General features: G+C 44.9%; 1 protein-coding gene across 2 annotated transcripts in view; it reads right to left on the reverse strand.

Moving 5' to 3' along the window:
• UBE2O (ubiquitin conjugating enzyme E2 O) overlaps positions 1-19,763 on the reverse strand; it is a 66,283-nt gene that overhangs the window by 14,484 nt on the left and 32,036 nt on the right. For both annotated transcript variants that reach the window (XM_074847800.1, XM_074847802.1), the window contains exons 2-10: positions 16,785-16,844; positions 11,499-11,609; positions 10,462-10,559; positions 8,937-9,000; positions 7,022-7,165; positions 6,261-6,370; positions 5,262-5,412; positions 3,958-4,460; positions 1,000-1,154 (exon numbers count right to left, since the gene is read on the reverse strand). In XM_074847800.1, the coding sequence (XP_074703901.1) occupies positions 1,000-1,154; positions 3,958-4,460; positions 5,262-5,412; positions 6,261-6,370; positions 7,022-7,165; positions 8,937-9,000; positions 10,462-10,559; positions 11,499-11,609; positions 16,785-16,844 (1,396 nt within the window). The remainder of the gene's footprint in view (positions 1-999; positions 1,155-3,957; positions 4,461-5,261; positions 5,413-6,260; positions 6,371-7,021; positions 7,166-8,936; positions 9,001-10,461; positions 10,560-11,498; positions 11,610-16,784; positions 16,845-19,763) is intronic.

The raw sequence follows: 19,763 nt of genomic DNA on the forward strand, positions 1-19,763 counted from the left end.
TGCACCAGGGATCCAACAGCATCAAAGCTGGGCCTGGACCACCTCTCCAGGGCTGGGCTGTTAGCCAGCACACTGGTATCCAGACATCTTCCAGATTTATCTGGTTGACAAGGATCCACCTCCTGGCATCCTTAGCAGAGGGACACAAGAAACTACGGGCATACCAGCCTGTTTGGAGAGCACGTTTGACAGACAAATACAGATTTCAAGAGGCCAAACTAGAATGGTAGAGCTGGAGCTGATGAATAACTTGTTTCCACAAACTACATTTAACCCACAAAACCGGTCAGACTATTACTCATCAGAAATGGCCATGCAAAACAGTATCTTTTTTTTGCTAAGCCAGCTTCTCCTCTTCCCAACCTGACAATATCTTGTGCTCCCCACTGTTCAGGGACTACCCCTGCAAGAAAAGAGGAGGAGCTGAGAGCCAGATGGTGTGGCATCAATATTTCATATCCAAAAGCTGTAAGTCTCCTTGAACTTATACCATGACCCTCACAAGCATTACCAATTGGTTTGGTGAAGAAAAGGGATGCAGAAGATGCCTCTGGATCCCAAAACCCTCCGAGAAAAAACACAGAGGGTCATGATAGACAAGCCATACAAAGCAGTCTGAGGTGAGATGTTCATTTCTCTCCTCATTCTTCCAGAGAGCTCAGAGCCATGTGCACTTTCAAGGAAAAGGTAGGCTACCCCTACTCTACAGAAATACGGAGAATCATAGCTTTGCTCCTTGGCACTTATTCCTTCCACATCTTACATGTTGTCATAGTTCAACTTTGGTATTTAAATAATGGTTCTCTGCTGATATTCATGTTAAGTCAGCTGAATCACTGTCTGTCCCCTATTAGGCTCCTGAGCCTACCTCAGGTGAGTACTACTAACAGCTGCCCTAAAGAGGGCTACAATGTACATCAGGAGATTCAGATTGAAGAATACTTTGCAATTAAGAGCACATTTGTTCCCTGAGGAGAGTGTTGTTTTGACACCCAATACCTCTTTTGTCCACCACAAAATCCCCAGGGCAGAACTCATTGTTGTCCAGATGATGGACTGGAATCAGCTCGTTGGAGCGAATGTTTGTCTCCACTGTGCCATCCTGCCACATAACATCAGCTGAAGTCATCGTGGTCACCACTTCTACAGCAACCCTGGGAACACAGAAAGGCAACGAGTTACCAGAGGGAACACGCATGAGCACAACCAGAACGTGATGCTGCCAACATCAGGAATCAAGATGGATCTCAGCAACACAAAGGTACACATCAGCAGGCTGGAAAGCAAGTCAGGAAAGTCCATCTGGTCCCGGTGGAAGCAGCTACACAGCAGGCTTTGCTGTGACGGGTTCTCAATCACTGCAGATGTCACATTGCTGCAAGTCTATGTTGCAGGAGGACTTACTTTGCAGGGAGTTGATGCTGAGCTCACTTTTATTCCTAGTGGAGCAAATTAACATCTACCAGCACCCACTTTCTACCCCTGACAGAGGCATGACAGGAGCTTCACACCTTCTATCCTGGCAGCTCTGAGGAGTCTTTAAAGCTAGAGGAGCATGGGACTGGAAAGGAAAGATAAAGCAGCATCCACCTCAGACCTTCCAGAAAGGAAAAGAAAAAAAAAACCAGAGGCAACACATTGAATGTGGGTAAAGCAAAAGGATTTTGTTTAAAAGAGACAAGTCTTCTTCCCAGCTGTTCAAACATACATGTGTGTGTCTGCAGCTCAGAAATGAAACCCAAACATGCAACAATGGACCACATGCTGGTACTTCACTGTGGAGCCTGACAGAGTTGTGTGAAGAGACAAGTTGCTTGGGGGCAGGAGGAGCAGAGCTACAGTCTAGCTAGACAGGCTCTTCTAATGAGCCCTCCACCATTTTCATGTCTCCTACAGCACGGAACAAATTGAATCCCATGCTGATTTTAAATTTTGTCTTTATTTTGCTGGCCAGGCCTTCCAGACATAACACAAGTGCTGCATTTATGTTGGTTTCAAGTCAAACCATAAAGAAGATACAATAGGCAAATACAACTGTTCTCCTCCAGCACTGTTCTTATGAATGTCAGAGAAATGTTTTTTAAGAGGTAATATGAAGAAGTTTCTAGTAGGGCCAGCACTCAACAGCAGAAATTGTCAGAGAAGAAAATCTGTAAGAGGTCAAGTGTGGTGGGTGACATGCCAACAGACTGTTTCTTGGGGGAAGGGGGGGCATGTGCAGCTGAGGATGGGAGAGTGAAAAGGCAGGCCACCCAAGGAAATGATACAGTCCTGTCTGCAGTGCAGTTTATGTGGCTTCACAAACAAAAAATCACCACTTGACATTAACAAAAACCCCTGTATATGCTCACTAAAAAATAACCAGAGGTCTGTGTGCTGTCCAGAGAGCTGCAGCAGGTCACTAAATGATGGTAAAAGCCACATGCTGAGTTGGCCCCCTGCAGTCAGAGATGCCCATGAGCTGACACATCAGATCTGGTGACTAACTGCAGCAAGCCCATCTACTTTGCATTTCTCAGCAGTGTTGGCATCACACCTACTGATGGTCTCACCAGCTTTATCTGAATATTCAAACAGTGAAGACCCCTCATACTGAGCTGTGACCAGCTGCCCCATATGCCCTTTAAAGTATCAGCTGGGGTTTCACATTCTGTGCTGAAAAAGCCTCTATTTCTTATTCTCTGTGACATGGCCATCTCTGCAAAGTGTCCCAACATCTGATCTCTGCATTTCCTTGTATGGAGCTGCCCAGATCCAGCACAGGAATCTCTCCCTGTGAATCCCAGGGATTTCTCCCCACTGCCTGTATGGTGCAGAAAGCTACCAGGTTTACTAGCCAAGCTCTCCTTAATAAAACCTTTAGTGAAGTAGAGGCACTCAGCAGGGGGCTGAGAAGTGAGAAGTGAAGCAAGAATCAGTTCCCAGGAACTCTATCACGCACTCCCATTTTTTCTTTCACTTGAATACTGCTCTGGTGAGGTTTGTGACCTTCAAATTTAACTTCTCCAAAACCCATGAGGACTAAATGAACAGTTCTCCTTGTATACAGGCAAAGCTAACACACCTAAACAAAATGTGAATGAAGCTTATGGCAAACTACTGCATCTCTTGAATCCTCCCACTTTCCTGGGAGGATTCTCACAGTTATCTTGTACTGGTTCATTTCTGATGTAGGATCTGTATACAACTAAGTAGCCCAGGGAAGCCAGCAAGACAGGCTAGCCAGTTGTCAGATGTCTCTGTATCCCCTGAAAACAGTTTAAAGATTCTCAAGTTAAAAGGTAAAAGCTGCTGAGATCCAGTTTTATCTAGAAATAGGTGGATACATGCCATGTTCCCTCCTCTAAGCTGAAATCAATTCCTTCAGGGCTCTCAAGAAGTGCATTTTGTTCATTAAAAAACCCAATAAAAAGTATACTGTTGGCAAAAGTTGCAGATCTCTCTCCAGAGCAGTGTGAGGATAACAGAGACCACCGCAGCGCAAACTCCTGCCAGCACAGACCTCCGTGCTGATCTGGAGACAGCTCTCTGAGGATAAGCTGTCCATTCCTGCTACCAGGGCCTATCCTCGGCCTCTCTGCAGAAGCTGCCAATGAGGTAACCAATTAGTGTCATGTTTAAGCTGTATGATCTTTATTCACCTGTCTCTTTCTCTGCATACAGAGTCTAGCACAGCACAGATATTCTGTTGAAGCCCCAAGGCATAGCTGAAACAGAATAGCATCGGTGTCACATCACATGGCCCCAGTTTCATCAGAAGCTGGACTGAGACCAAGCTGATTTCACACAGGCCACTGCACAGTCACCACAAGATAATTGCTGTTGGTTACTACCAAGCAGTGTCCTCACATGAGGCACACCATCATCCTCCAGCCAAGCTGAGGAGGTGCTTTAAACCCGACACCTTCGGCAAGGGAGATTTTAGCAAGTATACCTGGATTTGGAAATCCAACTCACCTGTCTCCTGGTTTGAACTCTCGTGAAATCTTGGTCTTCTTCTTCTTGTGCTTCCGCTTCAAGTTTTTGATGGAAAGAGGGATGCTCTTCTTGCGGCCAGTGCCGCTGCCACTCTGGGATGAGGCAGTGGAGCTAGCAGAAGAGGTGACAGAACTAGTGTCATCAGTGTCATCAGCTGCCTCATCATCAGCATCTTGCTCCATGGACTGAAGCCGGTAGTCAGATGAACCTTCATCTTTGAGCAGAAAGGGAGGCTGCTGCTGTCGTGCTGCTGCTCCCCCTTTCTCCTTCCCTGTTTCTTCAGGCTGCTCCTCCTTTCTCTCCCCAGGACTTGGTGCACTGTTGGAAGAGTCATCCAGCTCACACTTTGATCCAGGCTTCAGATCTTCTGATTTTTGGTCAGCAGCTGCAGCAGACTCTTTGTCAGGGGCTTCACTAGTGCCCTGAGACTCCGGGGAGCATGACATGATCTTCACTATCTGCTTCTTCAGCAGCCGCCTCACCTAGAGAAAGCGAACCTGAGTCAGACAATATGTCTGTACACTCAGCAAGCTGCCAGCCCACCTGGGGAATTCTACACAGAGGGAAATGGCACCCCATGGGCCTACACACATTCCACCTGCACCAGAGTATTCTGCAAACCAGCATCTCACCACTGCTCTACTCAGAAGCAGCACTGGACTAGGCCAGGGAAAGCAAGCTTTGCTCCTTAAGGCTATTTTAAGCATGTTCTGAACTTTTTGTTATGGAAGGTCACAAGAGGCTGCACAAGTTAATCTATGCAACAGATGCAGATATGCAGGGAGGTCACCATCCACACTGATGATATCCTGTTATTCTAGGAACACCACTGCTCTACAGACAGCAGGTAAAACCATAGCATGACTCATCTGGCCTAGGAAGCAAAGACTTCTTTCTTGTCTCACTGTAGCAAGGATGTAACTGAACAGTTCAGCTCCATAAGAAACCTGAGGTCATGCTAATGAAAACAACATGTATCTAACAGTCCTGGCTGTCAGACCACACCAGCTCTGACACAGCTTGACCCCTGCAAGGTGACACCTCTGTGTTCGAGGTCCTGTTCATGTTCTCTCGTGGCATTAGCTGCATCCTTCACCAAGTGCAGGCAGACTGCTGTACAAGGGGACTTCGCTGCTGGCAACAACAAGCCATTACTCTTTACAACCACCACTTCAGGAGTCACATTTCAGACCACATGACTACCAGAAAGGTTTCTGCTTTAAAAGTCACAGCAACCAGAAATGCTTAGAGAGGTCAACGTCTCCCTTGACCCCTCAACTCACCTTTTTGGCAACTGATCCTTCACCCAGGACACAGTTCCTCTCGGGGCATTCACAGGTGATTTTTGCAGGTTCCACTTTGTCCGGGAACACATAGAGGCACCTTTCCCCAAGCTGCCTTTGGGCATGGTCAAAGCACCCCAGACGCTTTACCCTGGCAGAACAGGAGGATGGCCATGAGCAAAGTGCAAAAGCAGTAACAGACCCTAGCAGTGACTGGGCCCTTAAACAAGGCTGGCATGACCTCATGCCAACGGCACTTCTCGTGGGGTGGCAGAAGCTAACACCACACCAAATCTTTTCCAGGCTCACAATTCTAAAGGAGGAGTGGGAATCTCACCAGGGACTGGGTGGGGACACAAAGGGTTTGGTTAGGACAGCAGTCACTCCTCTCCCTCTAGCTCCCCCTCCCAAAGACAGCTGCCGAGAGACATTTGAAGTTGGCATTGTTTTGGGGTTTTTTTGCCATCATCTGAGAGCTGCTCTCCTCCAGCTTATGAACACCAGGCAGGAATCACACTGCAATGTGCTATTACTCATCTGACTTCTCTTTCTGAGTTTTGTCCAGCCCATTTTTGCAGCTGCAGCCTGCAGAGGGCACCAGCTGCTCCCTCAGCACCAGCCCGGGTCCAGAGCAGGACACCTCAGCTACCTACTGACACACAGTGAAAAGATGCAGCCTTGCTGCAGACACAAGTGGAAGGACAAGGGATGAAGTGAACTGTTGCCAGACACCGCTTTCCTCTATGTGCATGTCAGCTGGAGAGTACTTGGAGAGGACTGGTGGGATGCTAGCCCCTGTGCTGGTAACTAGTGTCTGCTAAACTAATTTGGAAGTTATTTGGTCACATTTTTGAAGCTCTGGAATATACAGACATACAACATGGAGAAAAGCCCACTGGAAACAGCAGCATTGTGTCTAATCAGCTGGTAGGCATGTTTCCCAAAGCCTGTGCAGGGCCTGGGTGCTGGGAGTGAAAAGGGGTTTTCAACTGATCTCACCTTGACAGGTTCTCCTGGCTGATTATTGATGGAGGAGGGCTCACACTGTCAGTACCTCCAGGACAGAAGCTTTTAGTGATCCAAGTAACCTTTAGTTCTACCACCTGTACCTAAAATGTAAAAAGAGAGAAGGCAATTTAGTTTTTCAGAGGCTTTCCTAGACCAGTGTCTAGGATCTGAACATTTACGCACAGGAAAGCGGCAAACCTGCTTTTATCATTTAAGATGGCCAAGTGCAATTTCACCACATCCAGGATCACTACAGTGCTCCCATAGCATGGCTCTTGGCAACACCGAGGGCTTCTGTAGTTTTTAACTTTGAGACAGACAACATCTGGCTTAGGAAGGAAGCTACAGTACATACAAATCAGCAGTCCAATGTCACAGAGACATGCTAATGGACTTGGAGCTGCTCCCTCTTTCAGCACAGAGCAACATTTCTCCCTTTTTTGGATAGTGTACAACATTAAGTTTCAATAGAAGAGGTTCTTCTACTACCCTAATGATCAGCAGTACTGGCCTCTAAGTGCATTGGCCCGCCATCACCTTACAGGGTGCCGGCAGGGACCCTTGGGAGGAAAAGCCAAACCATGCTCAAAAGTCCTGTCAGTCCACAATGAGAAATTTGTCACCTCAGAAGAACACAGCCACAGTGCATTTGCTCTTGGAAGGTTACCATGGCAAGCTGACTCTGCTCCAAAACGCCAGCCAGGGACCGTTCTGTGCAGAAGGTGGCCATGTGTCAGCTTGTCAGTCCTTACCTCTTCCACCACCACTCTGAACTTGCTCTTTGTACTCAGAACAGGCTTCACACCAGAGAGCCACTGCACACTGGAGAAGACTTTAGAAGGCCCAATGAGGACTTGCCCAGGATAAAAGCCATATGAATCATCAAAGAAGAGACCCTGTGGGGGAAAGGGGGGGAGGTGAAAAAAACAGCATAAAGGACTCCTAAGATTTAAGATTCCAGCATTTCTCTTCTCTCATTCATGATCAGTAAGATTAACCATAAAGGTAAAGCCTGCAAGTTGCCCACCTCCTAAAGCTCATTCCTTTCCTGAAGTCATCCCAGCAGTTCCTATAGCAACCTGCTCTGACACACATCCGAACGGGACTATGACTCAGTGAAGGAGAAGCAAAGGTACTTGCAAGAAACAAAAGATGCATATTTCCACACAAATGTTCTCAGTAACAGGGTAGCCAAGGTGGGCTGAGTCCTGGGCAAGGACACCCATCCCTTTTCCATGCTCCAATTCAAGCACTTACAGGTTTCAGTCAGAGGATGCCTGCCTTCACTCCTCTGTTCAGCAAATTACATTTGTAATTATTATTCCTGTCTTAGCTGAATTAGTTAATATGACAGTTCTCTGAAAACAAAACAGGACTGTAAACAACAATTGCTCTCTAGAGTTCTTTCCCACTGATATTTAGAGTGACTTGATGAACTGAAGATTCAGGATGTGGGGGCGGACAGAGCAGCTTGGAGTAGATAAAATACTGAGCACAAAACTGTATCAAGTCTTGTAATTTGTCAGGAAAAGTAAGAACAGCACTACAAGATCTAAGTCAGGTAAGTATCTAACACACAGCAATTCCGAGTACAGGATCAAGAGTAACACTGGAGATAACTCATGTTTCGGACCAAACCACGCTCTCCAGAGGACTAGGTACACTTTAAAGGCAGCCTGACTCAAACCAAAAGTATCTCAAAATTGGGTAACCAGAAGCTGGATGCTGCTACAACATCCATTTAACAAGCAGAAAACATACTGCACAACCCAAAGTAGCAGAGACTAAGATACTGGAGAATATCTAGCAACAGAACACTCCTGTACAGAACAGAACAACCACAGCAGCACATCCTAATTAAACTGATATTCCATTTACTCTTCAAGAAACAGGCATCAAATTTTAACAGAAGTGTGGTTTGAGATCAAAGGGACCTTTGCTTTGAAGGCTGGGAAAGGTAAGGGCTGACTGCATTGCTAGTTCCTAAGAATTACATGCCATTCTTGGTCAGCTCCCACTACCGCTGCCAGGAGTGCAGCAAGGCCCCACGGATGCTGTTTGGAAGAACAAGCAAGCTATCGTCAGCTTTCGAAGGGGAGAGGTTAGATCCCATTATCACCCAGGGAACCCTGTTTTACCCAAAAGCTAGCAAAACCTTCCCCACCACATGATTTGGAAAATGCCAGTATGGTGGCAGGTCTCCATTCAGAGAGTGTGATGGACTATAATAACAAGAGAGAGTATTTTACGTCATCTGGAAACGTGCAGAACACCTTTTAAACAATATGCCCTTTTCCAGAGGGGAACAATTTTGAAAGCATTAAATGGAGTAAGAGCCTTTTCAAGCATGTACAGATATCATGAGCAGACAGTGAATTGCCTTGACATCAGCCATCTGACTGCATGTTATGCAAGTTGTCTGCAAAGAAAGCAGTTGGATATACTAATTGTAATACCTCCTCAAAACCTGCTCATTACTAATGTTACCTTTAAGCTACATCTTGTTACACTTACTTCAAGTGAAGATCTATGAAGTGTTTTTCAGCTGTGATGCATCGTTTAATTTTTAGGATTAATAAGTGCCTATAGTTTTGCCTCTCCCTCCCACACAAAAAGCTTACAAAATGAACTTGATCAAAAAGACTCTCATGAGAACCAGAAGCTCACCGAGTCACTGACGTGAGGACAAACGTCATACAGCTTGGCTCCATCTTCTGTGCTCATAGAACACCTGGAAAACAGACAAGAGGCACGGTTGCATTTCCAGAGCCATCCACCTCAAAAGCAAACAGCACCAAATTAACTGACACTGCCTGAGTGGGTCTGTCCATACACTCCTGGGCATATCACTGAGCCTTTATGGTCCAGAGCAAAACTGGTTATAGACAAGCTATAAAAGCACTGCCTCATATCTAAAGGTTCCATTCAGCATGTAAAAGTAATATGCAGGGTTCTGCAAAGATTTGTCTGCTGCAAAGATCCCATTTGTTATTCACACCGATGCTAGAACCTAAAGGCAATCTGGATATACTTGCTTCAGTAATAACTTCATTTCCAGAGTGAGTTCTGGTGGGATTTCAAATGATTCATTAGGAAGAGATTTTGAAAACAGTTCCCTCATTTTACATAGCTATGCATGAGCTGGTAACAGATACCAAGCAAGGTTTTAAATTGCACCAGTAACTGCAGGCGATACAGATAGAGAAGTGTAGCTATTTTTCACTCCCAGTTTAACATATGCGTAAGCCTTCCAGCCTGGGCTAACCGAACACTAAAACAATCAAAATCAGACACATCCACCAATCATCTGTTATAGCTTTTGCATTACTTGCTTCTCAGATTCAGAGCTGGCTGCAAGATTGTAGGGTTTTTTTGAAACATCAATGTCAACACTCAATTTACAAGACAGATGGGTTGTTCCCCAGCTGCCAGGCCCATAAGCCTCTTGGCCCTCCACTGGTTCCTTCCTTCCCTTGCATCAATAAAAAAAGTTTGCTGGACAAGACAGGCCTCAGTAACAGAGTGAATGTAGTGAATTCATAAGGGTTTAGCTCACAAGTAACTGTCCGACATGCACAAGGAACAGAATTCAGATCCTGCTGCTGGCTTTGCAGAAATAAGTTAACCAGGTATTTCTTTCAATATCTCTAGCTAAATCTCTCTAGAGATATGACTTTGGATTATGTCTTCATTAAAAAAACATTCCTAATACAGTTACAAATAACAGTGAAAAAGGCAAAGCTGTTCAGTCTTGGGCTGCTTTTTCATCTTTAATAAAAAACACTAGCCTGCAAGTTCCTACACTTTCACAGACCTTTTTTTAAGGTAAGAATCCTCCCTACATCTCAGTGAAGTTACACCCTCCTACTGAGAACAGGTCTGGAATAGACATCCACCTTAAACAGCTACTTTTCCAGAGGAGAAGCACTGTTCAAAGACCAATGTGCTTGAGTTCTGGAGCACTGATCTGCTGGGATTGAAAAAAAATTGTCACCTTTCAGACTACAGCTTTTCCAGAGGGTGATAATGAATCTCAATGTTTTCAGAGAAAGATGTATTCTTACTCTACATCTGAAGATAACACAAGCAGATAACTTGTCAGTATGTGAATGAAGCCCAGTCTGTTTCTAGTTCTAAAATAGATCAGGATTGTGAAAGTCAAGGGGACAGTCTTCAACAGAAAGAAAAGTACCTGGCTCCATTGGAAAGCTTGAGGATGACCTGGTTCTTCAAATCATAGACCTTGCCCAGCCAGCAGTCATAGGCTATGTAGTCACCATACATGAAAGGCTATGAAGAAAACAGGAAACAAAACCTTACCAATATTGTACCTGGAGCCATCGAGTCAGTCCTCACACAATGCAGACTAGATAGGGATCTCAAAGGGACTTATGACAGCAACTGCAGATCTCACTAAACTGGAATTAATGTACACAGAAGAGTTTGCTTGACAGTCAGCACAGCCTGGGTTCTCCAGTTAAACAGCTCAGCCTTTCTCCGGGATTTTTTTCCTCAGATCTTAAACTTAAGTCAAGTGTCCTGTTCCATTCAAGAGGTGCTCTGCAAAGTAGAGGCATACTCACACTTGCCTTCGGTTAATATTAACAATTTTTTATCACTGAGACTAATTTTCCATCCCAGAGAAACTTGTATCTGTTGCCTTTCCACAGGCTGTTTCTTTAGAAGGGTTGTGACACACTGCTCTTCACTCTCAAATTATTTTTTTTCCTCAGAGGAAAAAGAATGATAAAATCCTATCCCGTCTCATCTCTGGAAATCACACACCCACTCAAGAGGGAGAACCAGGTATGTTTCAGACCATTCCAGCTCAACAGAAAGGTGCCTGACTCACCTCAGCATTTTTATAGCCTATTTAAACACTAACGATATTGCAGCTCAAAAGCTCTGTGCCACTGCCATGAGGCTGCCCCAGTCAGGTTGCCATACCAGCCCATCTCAGTGAAGAAGTTCTCACACAATTTAATGTCAACTTAGCCCTTCAAAGTCAATTTGGTCTCAGCAATGTGATCAGAAACACAGAACAGATGGGGAGATGAGGCGATGCTGTATCATCTTCTTCCAGGGAGGATGCTTGCAGTAAGTTTAAAATAAAACCAAACTGCAGATGCATCTTGCACAGTATGATATGCATGCGTTACTTGAAGTACAGCAGCATGCCTCCAAACCACCAAGCCCTGGCTCCCATGTGTATTTTGGCTGCGTTCTCACCCAGATATGTTGCAGGTCTTTGCTGTTGACAGGGTAGAGGATGCAGTTGGTTCCTACCAGCTTCACAGCACACTCTATGTTGACATCAATTACAGTTCCACACTGGCTGTCCTGAAAATGCAAAAGAGAAAGGGTTTATCACCTAGGGAAGGTACTACATACACACATATATGCTCTGTGTACAAATCAGAAGTGCAGAGATGAGTAAACTTTCAAGACTAAACTCCCTCTTATCCTTCAGACCCTTGTTCTGAAGGGGCATTTCGCATGACCCTAAGACAACTCAGAAGGTGAGATCATTATTAAAGACCTGTAGTGTTTTCTTCCCAGTTAAAATTTGCAGTGGCTGCTAAAGCAACAGCCCAGAGACTCCTGCATCTGACCAAATAAAACCACACTATGTCAGGTGTTTAGTATTTACTTGTTTTAAAATCTGCCTGGCTCCTTGGTCTACTCAACCAAGCAGATCTCCAACTCCATAGGACCATCCTGCAGGTACTGCCCTGAGTCAGCAAAGGCAGGAGTAGATTATCAATCCCAGAACAAGGGAAATTCTTTAAAGCTATCTAACTTCTCACGTAAAGCTTGATTATGCAGGACAGTATAAATGGTCTTCACTTGCTGCCATACTAAAAAAAAATCTGGCACCTTTAGTCAGATTTCAAGGTTTCAAGCAAGACAATTTTCAGTTGGTCCAATTACGAGATGGTTGTCATTCTCTCCCTTACTTTTTAGCAAAGTTTTAATTTTTAATTTTTTTTTTAATCTTTTTTGTCCCCAAGAAAATAATGCATGCTGTCAAGAGCCTTCTGGGGATAGTTTGGCAGGGAGCACACAATATGCACGTTGCTCACACATATGGTGGAGGCCGGCAAGGAAGGGCTGCTAACCCAAACACTGTCAAATGCAGCAGCTGCCCTGGCCTCCTGACAGCTGGGACAATCGATACTCTTATTTATTAAAGACCACAAGTCCATTATAAAAGCTGACTGAGGGCCAGCATGACAAATGCCCTGGTATCAGCAACTTCTGAAGCTGTTCTTATCTCAAACATCAAGGTCTCTGCTCCAACAGGACTTGAATGTAACACTCGAAGGGCTTATAGCCTGCAAGAAGCGGATTTGTTTGCTCAGTCCACTTATAAACATGCTGTTCTTTCGACCACATTAAATATTTATTTAAGGCTTTCACTTGGAGCCCTGGGCAGCCCTTCTGGGAGTTCAGGAGTTTGCTGGTGCTCAACTCACCCCGTCTCATCCTGGGGACAGGTAGTTAGAGCAAAGACACCCTACAGACACCCGCAGTCCAGGATAATTCCTGGACAGATTGCTCAGCCCATTTGGCTGGCTTGCCTTCCACCTGCCTGCTGCAAGTCCTCTTCCTCACATCACACACAAACCCTTTGCTCCACAGTCCCCCTGGCTCCCAAGGAGGTGGTGGGGAGGAGAATGGGTCCTGCCCCACTCATAACTGTGCCAACATGGCCAGGAGGGCTGGGAGAGCCAGGCTGGCAGAGCCTGAAGCAGTAGGGGCTCATTCCCTCCAGCTGCTCCACATATCACTCCATTTCTTTCTAGAAAGCCTGGGAAGCAAAGGGAGCCTTTCCCAGCTATAGCTCCATCATGACAGACAGCAAAGCCTAACATAGCTTGCAGCCTGCACAGGCTGCCAAGAAAGAGCCCAGCTGTACCGTAACTCTTACCTGAACAGGGTTTGCCAGAACTACAGCAGATTCACAACTGCTGCTGCCAGCATGATTCAAGCTATAGGATGAACGAGGCCTGCTCAGAAGTGGCACCTGCCCAAACCCACTGCTTCTGCAGGTAAAAGCACAGCCACCTCCCCTGCTTTTCCTACAGATTAAGCTAAATTAAATATGCCCAGTCCATCCCCTGCCCAGGCTCTGCAGTTCAGGCCCTCTGTTTTAGATTGCTTCGCAGTCAGAACCAGAAAAAACTTCAAGAAACAAATTCCTTGCACTACACTGAGCATTTCAGAATTAATTTTTCCTTTATCAGTAGCCAACACAACAGCAGCTGAGACATAATACAAACCAACACCTGCAGTTTCTGTGGATTATCTTGTCTCTAGGCCTAAACCCCCTCTTTTATTGATGGTGAAAGAATAACAAGTAATAAAACCAGAACCGGGGCAACTGACATACACCAACACCCTCTGCCCATTATTGGAGTGACAGTTTCCCCCTGGAGAAGGTGCCTGCACCACCCTACAAGCCTGCCTCCCATCTAACAGTTGGGTGCTATTAGTCACGGGCAAGAGCACCAGGTTTAGTTCAGCTAGCTTCTCCTTCCAGTTGCAAAACGCCTGAGTGAGCACAGAGCACTGTCTGTGGTCAAGAAAGCAGAGATCAATGTTGTGAGCTGCCCCAGAAGCTTACAGGGCTGTTGAGTAACAGCTCTCCTCCCTCACCTGCCACTGAACCTTTGTTTATTATGAGTTTATTTATTTCACTGTCACATGAAACATTAGCCTGCAACAGGGGAGGCAGATTTGCAGGCTGAGGGGTTCTGCTGAATCACTCCATGAGATTATAGCAGTGCTCAGCAATGCAGTCCTGGAGCGAGAAGTCGCCAACTTGTCTCGTCTTCCAGGGCAGGTCTACAGCCAGAGCCCAGCTCCCCACCAGCCTGCTCCAATACAGCTGTCCCGTCCTGTTCATTAGATGCTTCCAGTAAAGGAGGGGCCAAATGAAATGAGCTGGCATTTCACAGCTCTCTTAGAAAAATCAGTTCCCATCAACCCCAACAACAGAAGTGGAAGAGGGAAGTGACTGATCTTTGTTAGAAGAGTTGATGGGTTCAAGCCCCACTCACACCAGGATTAACTGCACTCCCTAGACTTTTTCTTCCTGCTTCTTCTGGTACCCTGACAGAATGCACCACACTGGAGATACTGAATATTTAAGCAGTGAAATGATAGAGAAGTGACTCTCTCCCTTCCCCATCAGAGACAAGGCTTTAAGGCAGACCAAACTCCCACCTGAGACAACAGCAGCTCAGCAAGCATAGGCTTCAACCCTCTATCTTCTACCTCCCATCCTTCTACTCTTTCCCTCAACACTTTTCTAACAAGGAGATCTTTACACCACCCTCTTATTCCTCTATTTAAAAGGGACAGCATAGCCCAGCACCCTCTGAAGCAACAAAATCCAGGCGTCTGACAGATTACAGACCTACTTCTAATCTTTCCCCCAAATTAGCATATCACCTGGAAAAATGAACTCTGCCACTTTCACCACTTCTCATCCAGCTGGATTAGATTTACAGGCCCAACTGCATTCAGAGAAAATGATCTCATTTTATGCATTACCCCCTGAAGCAGTCTTTCCCCATACTCTATGAGAAGCACATGAATTTGAGTCAGCTCTCTTCTCTTGAGGAACAGAGGATTTCAAGTCCTTCCCGCTCAAGGTTAAAAACAAGCCCTAAGAGAGTGTGGTGAATACAGAATAAGTTCCACATTGTGCATTTGCCAGGCCAACTGGTGCAGGGCAACCATCCCACATCCTGAATTTGGCAGGCTGACACTTGCAGATTTTCTATTTTAAATGCTCTTGTAATTTTCAGAATATATCTGATTAACAAGTGAAGGTTTTCTTTGGGATAGAAGGGGTTTGTTTCATTTACCATTGACATTTAAAACATACTTGAGGGTAAGGTAAAGTATAAGTCATCTTCGGAATTTCTATGTTTTTGAATAGAGAGAAGAAATTGAGTTACACACTCACCATTCCATCAATTTAAAAAATGAAGTTATCAGCCACTAGTACAAATGGTTAAGAAAAATCCAGTGTTCAAACATGCAAACAGACAATAAATGAGTGTGCAAAACAACTGCTGGGTAACATATCTACCAATACACATGCAGCAAGCCAGAGAAGCCAATTTCTGCTCAGATGAGTATGGAAATTGCTAACAAAGGCAGCACATTCATGTTTGCCAAGAGGAGAACAACTTGCTGTCCTGAAAGCTTAAAATGACTTTAAGAAGCATTGGACAACAGTTGAGAGGCAGGACTCAAAGTATCCCTCTAAGAGAGAAGGATATACTACAGAGTCCAGCTGTGCCAGGTACAACAGCATGAACAGCTGATATTTCAATTTGCTAGCTGTTCATTGTTTTGGATTGAAGTACTTTCATAAAGCTACAATTTTAGTAAGATATGTTGACTCCAAATTTCCATTTCAAACAATGATTAAGTTTCTTAAGGAAATATTTTGTTTCAGCATTTTTCAAATTACCCTTCAAGTTTTCCCTCCCTTCTCTTTGGAACATTCTGTGAAAATATGAGAAAGGGATTTTTTTTTTTTAATTGACAAAAAAGGCTTTATTTAAAAAAACAAACCACCTAGGCCAGAGAATGGCCTTCCCCATCCCTGCACCAGGCTGCACACCATGTGGTGCAACTGGAGCAGTTGGTGGCCAGCTGCCTGCTTCATCACAACCTTGGTAGCCACACTGCTGGAAGGGAGTCAAGAGAAGATACAGGCATGCACATGGCAGGCCATATGGCTCGGGGTTATAGGTTAGGTGTGAGCAACAAGAAATTGCCAACCTAGCTAAGATTCTAAAGAGACCACATCTCATCTGATAATTGATACTGAACAACATTCCCGCTATTTCCTATACAAAAACCAAATCCACACATCTCTGATAAGCACAAATGCTGTACAACCAGAACAAAATGACTAGGACTTAAAATAATCCAGAAAGAGTAGATGCAATGATTACAGGCTGAAGAACCCACTTGCTTTTTGTCAACCTGTGTCAGATGCTTCACCAGTGTTAGGATTTGCTGTATTTCTGGGAGAAATTGGACAAGATGGCGCTCACTGTGGATTGAGAGGTCTCCCTGAAAATATTTCCTCCAAATTCTCTACCACAGCACACCAAAAGGCACACAGCAGTAATGTGATCTGCCTCCACTCCAGCCTCCCTGTTAGGTCTGAGAGAGCAGGTCCACACTCCTCACATCTCAGAATGGATTGGTTTAAAACTTAAAGGATGGCAGGACAGACAAGCTTCTTGTCTCATTATCTGACATTATCAGGCTTGCTTGCTCAGGAGACCTTTGCAGATATGCAACAGTAGAGAGGCAGCCTGATCAGCATTTCATTTTCAAAAGATGCAGCTAGGTCTATCAAACACACTAAAAATAGAACATGCTCAAAGCATTACTGTTCGGTTCCATTCAGGCAATTTGGCAAGATTTAGAAATCCATGCAGCAGTATCACAATCAAAAAGGACAAAGAAAAAAGCACTTACGCTGGAGCTCATATGTCTGACCACATCTCGAGGGACCACAGAACGATCTTCAAGCTTCAGCTAAGGGGGGAAAGAGAGACACTGAATTTAGTGACCCCAAATGATACTTAGTCAGAAATAACATGACAAAAACAAATGCACAGCATCCCAATCCCCCAGACTGAGAAGGTTTTCAGCAGAAGATGCTGAGCACTTCCATACACAGTTAACCCCCTCGGCACGTTCTCAAAATCCAGCTGACAGATCTGAAACACAGCAACTAGGCAATCTGTCCATGACTGTCCTAAGTCAGAAGACACATCAAAAAGGGTGCAGACATTCTAACTCATTCATCACTTCAAGTGTCCTTCTTTCTCTGTCTGCATCATGCATCATTTCCTACCCACATCTAGTGTATGTACTAGAGAAGACAGAATACACAGGAAGCAGCACAGCACACCACAGTTCTGTGTCTCATCCTGCATGCTTTTCACCCAATGATCTGTGGAAATCCTGTTTGGCCTGGAACATTTTAAGCAAGGTACTGTACAGCGAGAAGTCGTAGCTGGCAGGGAAATTGGTGTCAAATTCACTGCAGCAAACACTTGCCTTAGGAAAAAAAAAAGAAAAGAAATGGCTGTCACTGCACTTAGTAGCCCTGAGGTCCATGCAGGTAACATAAAACATCAAGAGCAGCATGGATGAAGTCAAAGCACTGCTCATACTCCAGCTCCTTCTAAAGCACTTGCTGACTCGCTAGTGCTGGCAACAAAAGATGCATTACATATTCTACATTCTGGACCAGCATTACATAGTCTACATTAGTTCACACAGAGCTGTGGCCACCAGGAGTCATTACTGGTAAGGGAAGGTATCACTTATGAATCTCCAGCGATTACTGGTCAGTTAACCCAGTGATGTCCTCCCAAAAGCAGTCCATCAAGCTACTTTGGTGATCTCAAGACTACTGGCAGGCTGTTTCATTAAGTGTTATCAACAAGTTCAAAACTGCAGAACACAGTTGCCATCCAATACACTAATACTAAAATGCTACACAAGGGATAATGTCCTACGCATACTAACAGGGAAGCCACAAGACTGAGCTCCAATTTCAGGCTTGCTCAGCCTCACAGTAACTCAGTTAAGAATTCCTTCTGCTGAACAGGGAGAAGCCTCATCTGCATTTCAGTGGTCAGGAACATATTTGCATTGGTACATCATTCTGAGCCCTGCAAATACACTAATTACACACCACACATTTTGGGAAGCACCATGTGAACGCAGTATCAGGGACAGAACCTCTTTCACATCTCACTTTCAGAATCTGCCTCTCCACTACTGCTGCATTCCTTGCTTCTCCTTGTTGATCCCCAGCCCGAAATCCACTGTGCTTTGTCAGCATTTCATCCTAACCCACACCCTGGCTTACAGCCTGCTTTACTAAATTAGACATAAATCTATAATCCAAGGACAGGATCCGGAATCAAACTAAAGTACCTGAGTATTTATTGCCTTCTTGACTGAGTGTTTCAGTAAGAGAGGAAGAGAGGCAGCCAGCTAGGCTTTTAGACCCAACTTCTGGAGTCAGAACTCCACTGGAGTGGGAAACCTGAAGCCTCCCACAGCCCATTTCCAGACTGTGGAAGTGTTTTCATTGCCTCCCACATCCCACCAGGGTATATAGACACACATCAATTTTTATACAGCTTTCTAAAATTATTTGTTAAAATAAGTACTGTATAGATAGCCTCTTAACATCCAGAACCAGGCAGCAACATTCACATTCCAGTAAGCACTCACACGTGAGCAGCAGTTTGGGTATTTTAACTAGAGTTCTCTTGCTGCAGAGCTCCAACTGCATAATGATACTTTCATTTCAACATGCATTAAGGCAATTTAATCTGACACGTGATGTTTAAATTAATGCATTATGTTTCAACGTAACATTGAGCCATACCACTCTGTTCTGTATTAAACTGTATCTGGAGAACCCATACTGACGAGATGATCCAATGCTACCTGGCACAGCAATATTTGTGTGTTAGTCAACTCTGGTAAATTGTAAAAGTTGTAAACGAGTAGCTTTCCCATTCTGTGATCCTTCCTGAAGGATGTGATCACACAAATTCTTCCCAAAGGCAGGCATAAAACTTTCTCTGCAGGGGGGAACTACATTTAACCTACTTTCAGATCTCTTGATTTTTAAAGGCAGCACAACTATTTTCAGCTTCATGTGCCAGACCCACCTGCCTCAGTTGCTAGGATAGCAAGCCAAGTAGTAGGCAGAACGCCAGCATCAACAATAAATACTTAGCAGGTCTGTCATCACACAAAAGACTGTCAAAACCCAGAAGAAACCCAACCAGGGGAAGCCAGAATGGCTGTTGATGAACACATGACAGTTCAGTCATTCCTCCTCTCATCTGTTATACCCAGAGCGATGTGATCATCAGCCGAAGGTCAACCCCCTCACTCAGCAGTGAGGGAACTCAATATTGGAGAAGCACTTTTAAAATAGGTACTTACAGCTCAGTTGCTATATTTACCTCTGTTATAAATGCAGAGGCAGAGCCGCAAATATCTTTTATAAATTTATTTGCAATAAGAACAAGTAAAAAAAGTTCGGCACACTGGGGGGGCAGGGGGGGGCCTTCTGCTCCGCACCAACGAGCACCAGGTGGTGCTGCCTCACTCCCTTTTATAGTCCCATCTTCACATGCGCAGCAGGGTCCCTTAAACTTTCCCGGGCTTTCTGGTGTTGCTGGGGCTCCTGACAGGGGTTCTGCCAATCATTTTTCACCTGCGCAATCTGGTGTTGCTGGGGTCTTCTGACAGGGGTCCCGCCAGTAATATTCCACTTGCATAACAGTCACTGAGGAAAAAAACCTCCAAACCCTTTTAACCATAAAACCATGATAGATCTCCTTTATGTACATGGCAAACACCAACAAAGTCACCGTATTTTTAACACGAATCACCACCATATTCTTCACACCTCTA

This window comes from Strix aluco, chromosome 21 (assembly GCF_031877795.1).
Source record: "Strix aluco isolate bStrAlu1 chromosome 21, bStrAlu1.hap1, whole genome shotgun sequence".
Taxonomy (NCBI): domain Eukaryota; kingdom Metazoa; phylum Chordata; class Aves; order Strigiformes; family Strigidae; genus Strix; species Strix aluco.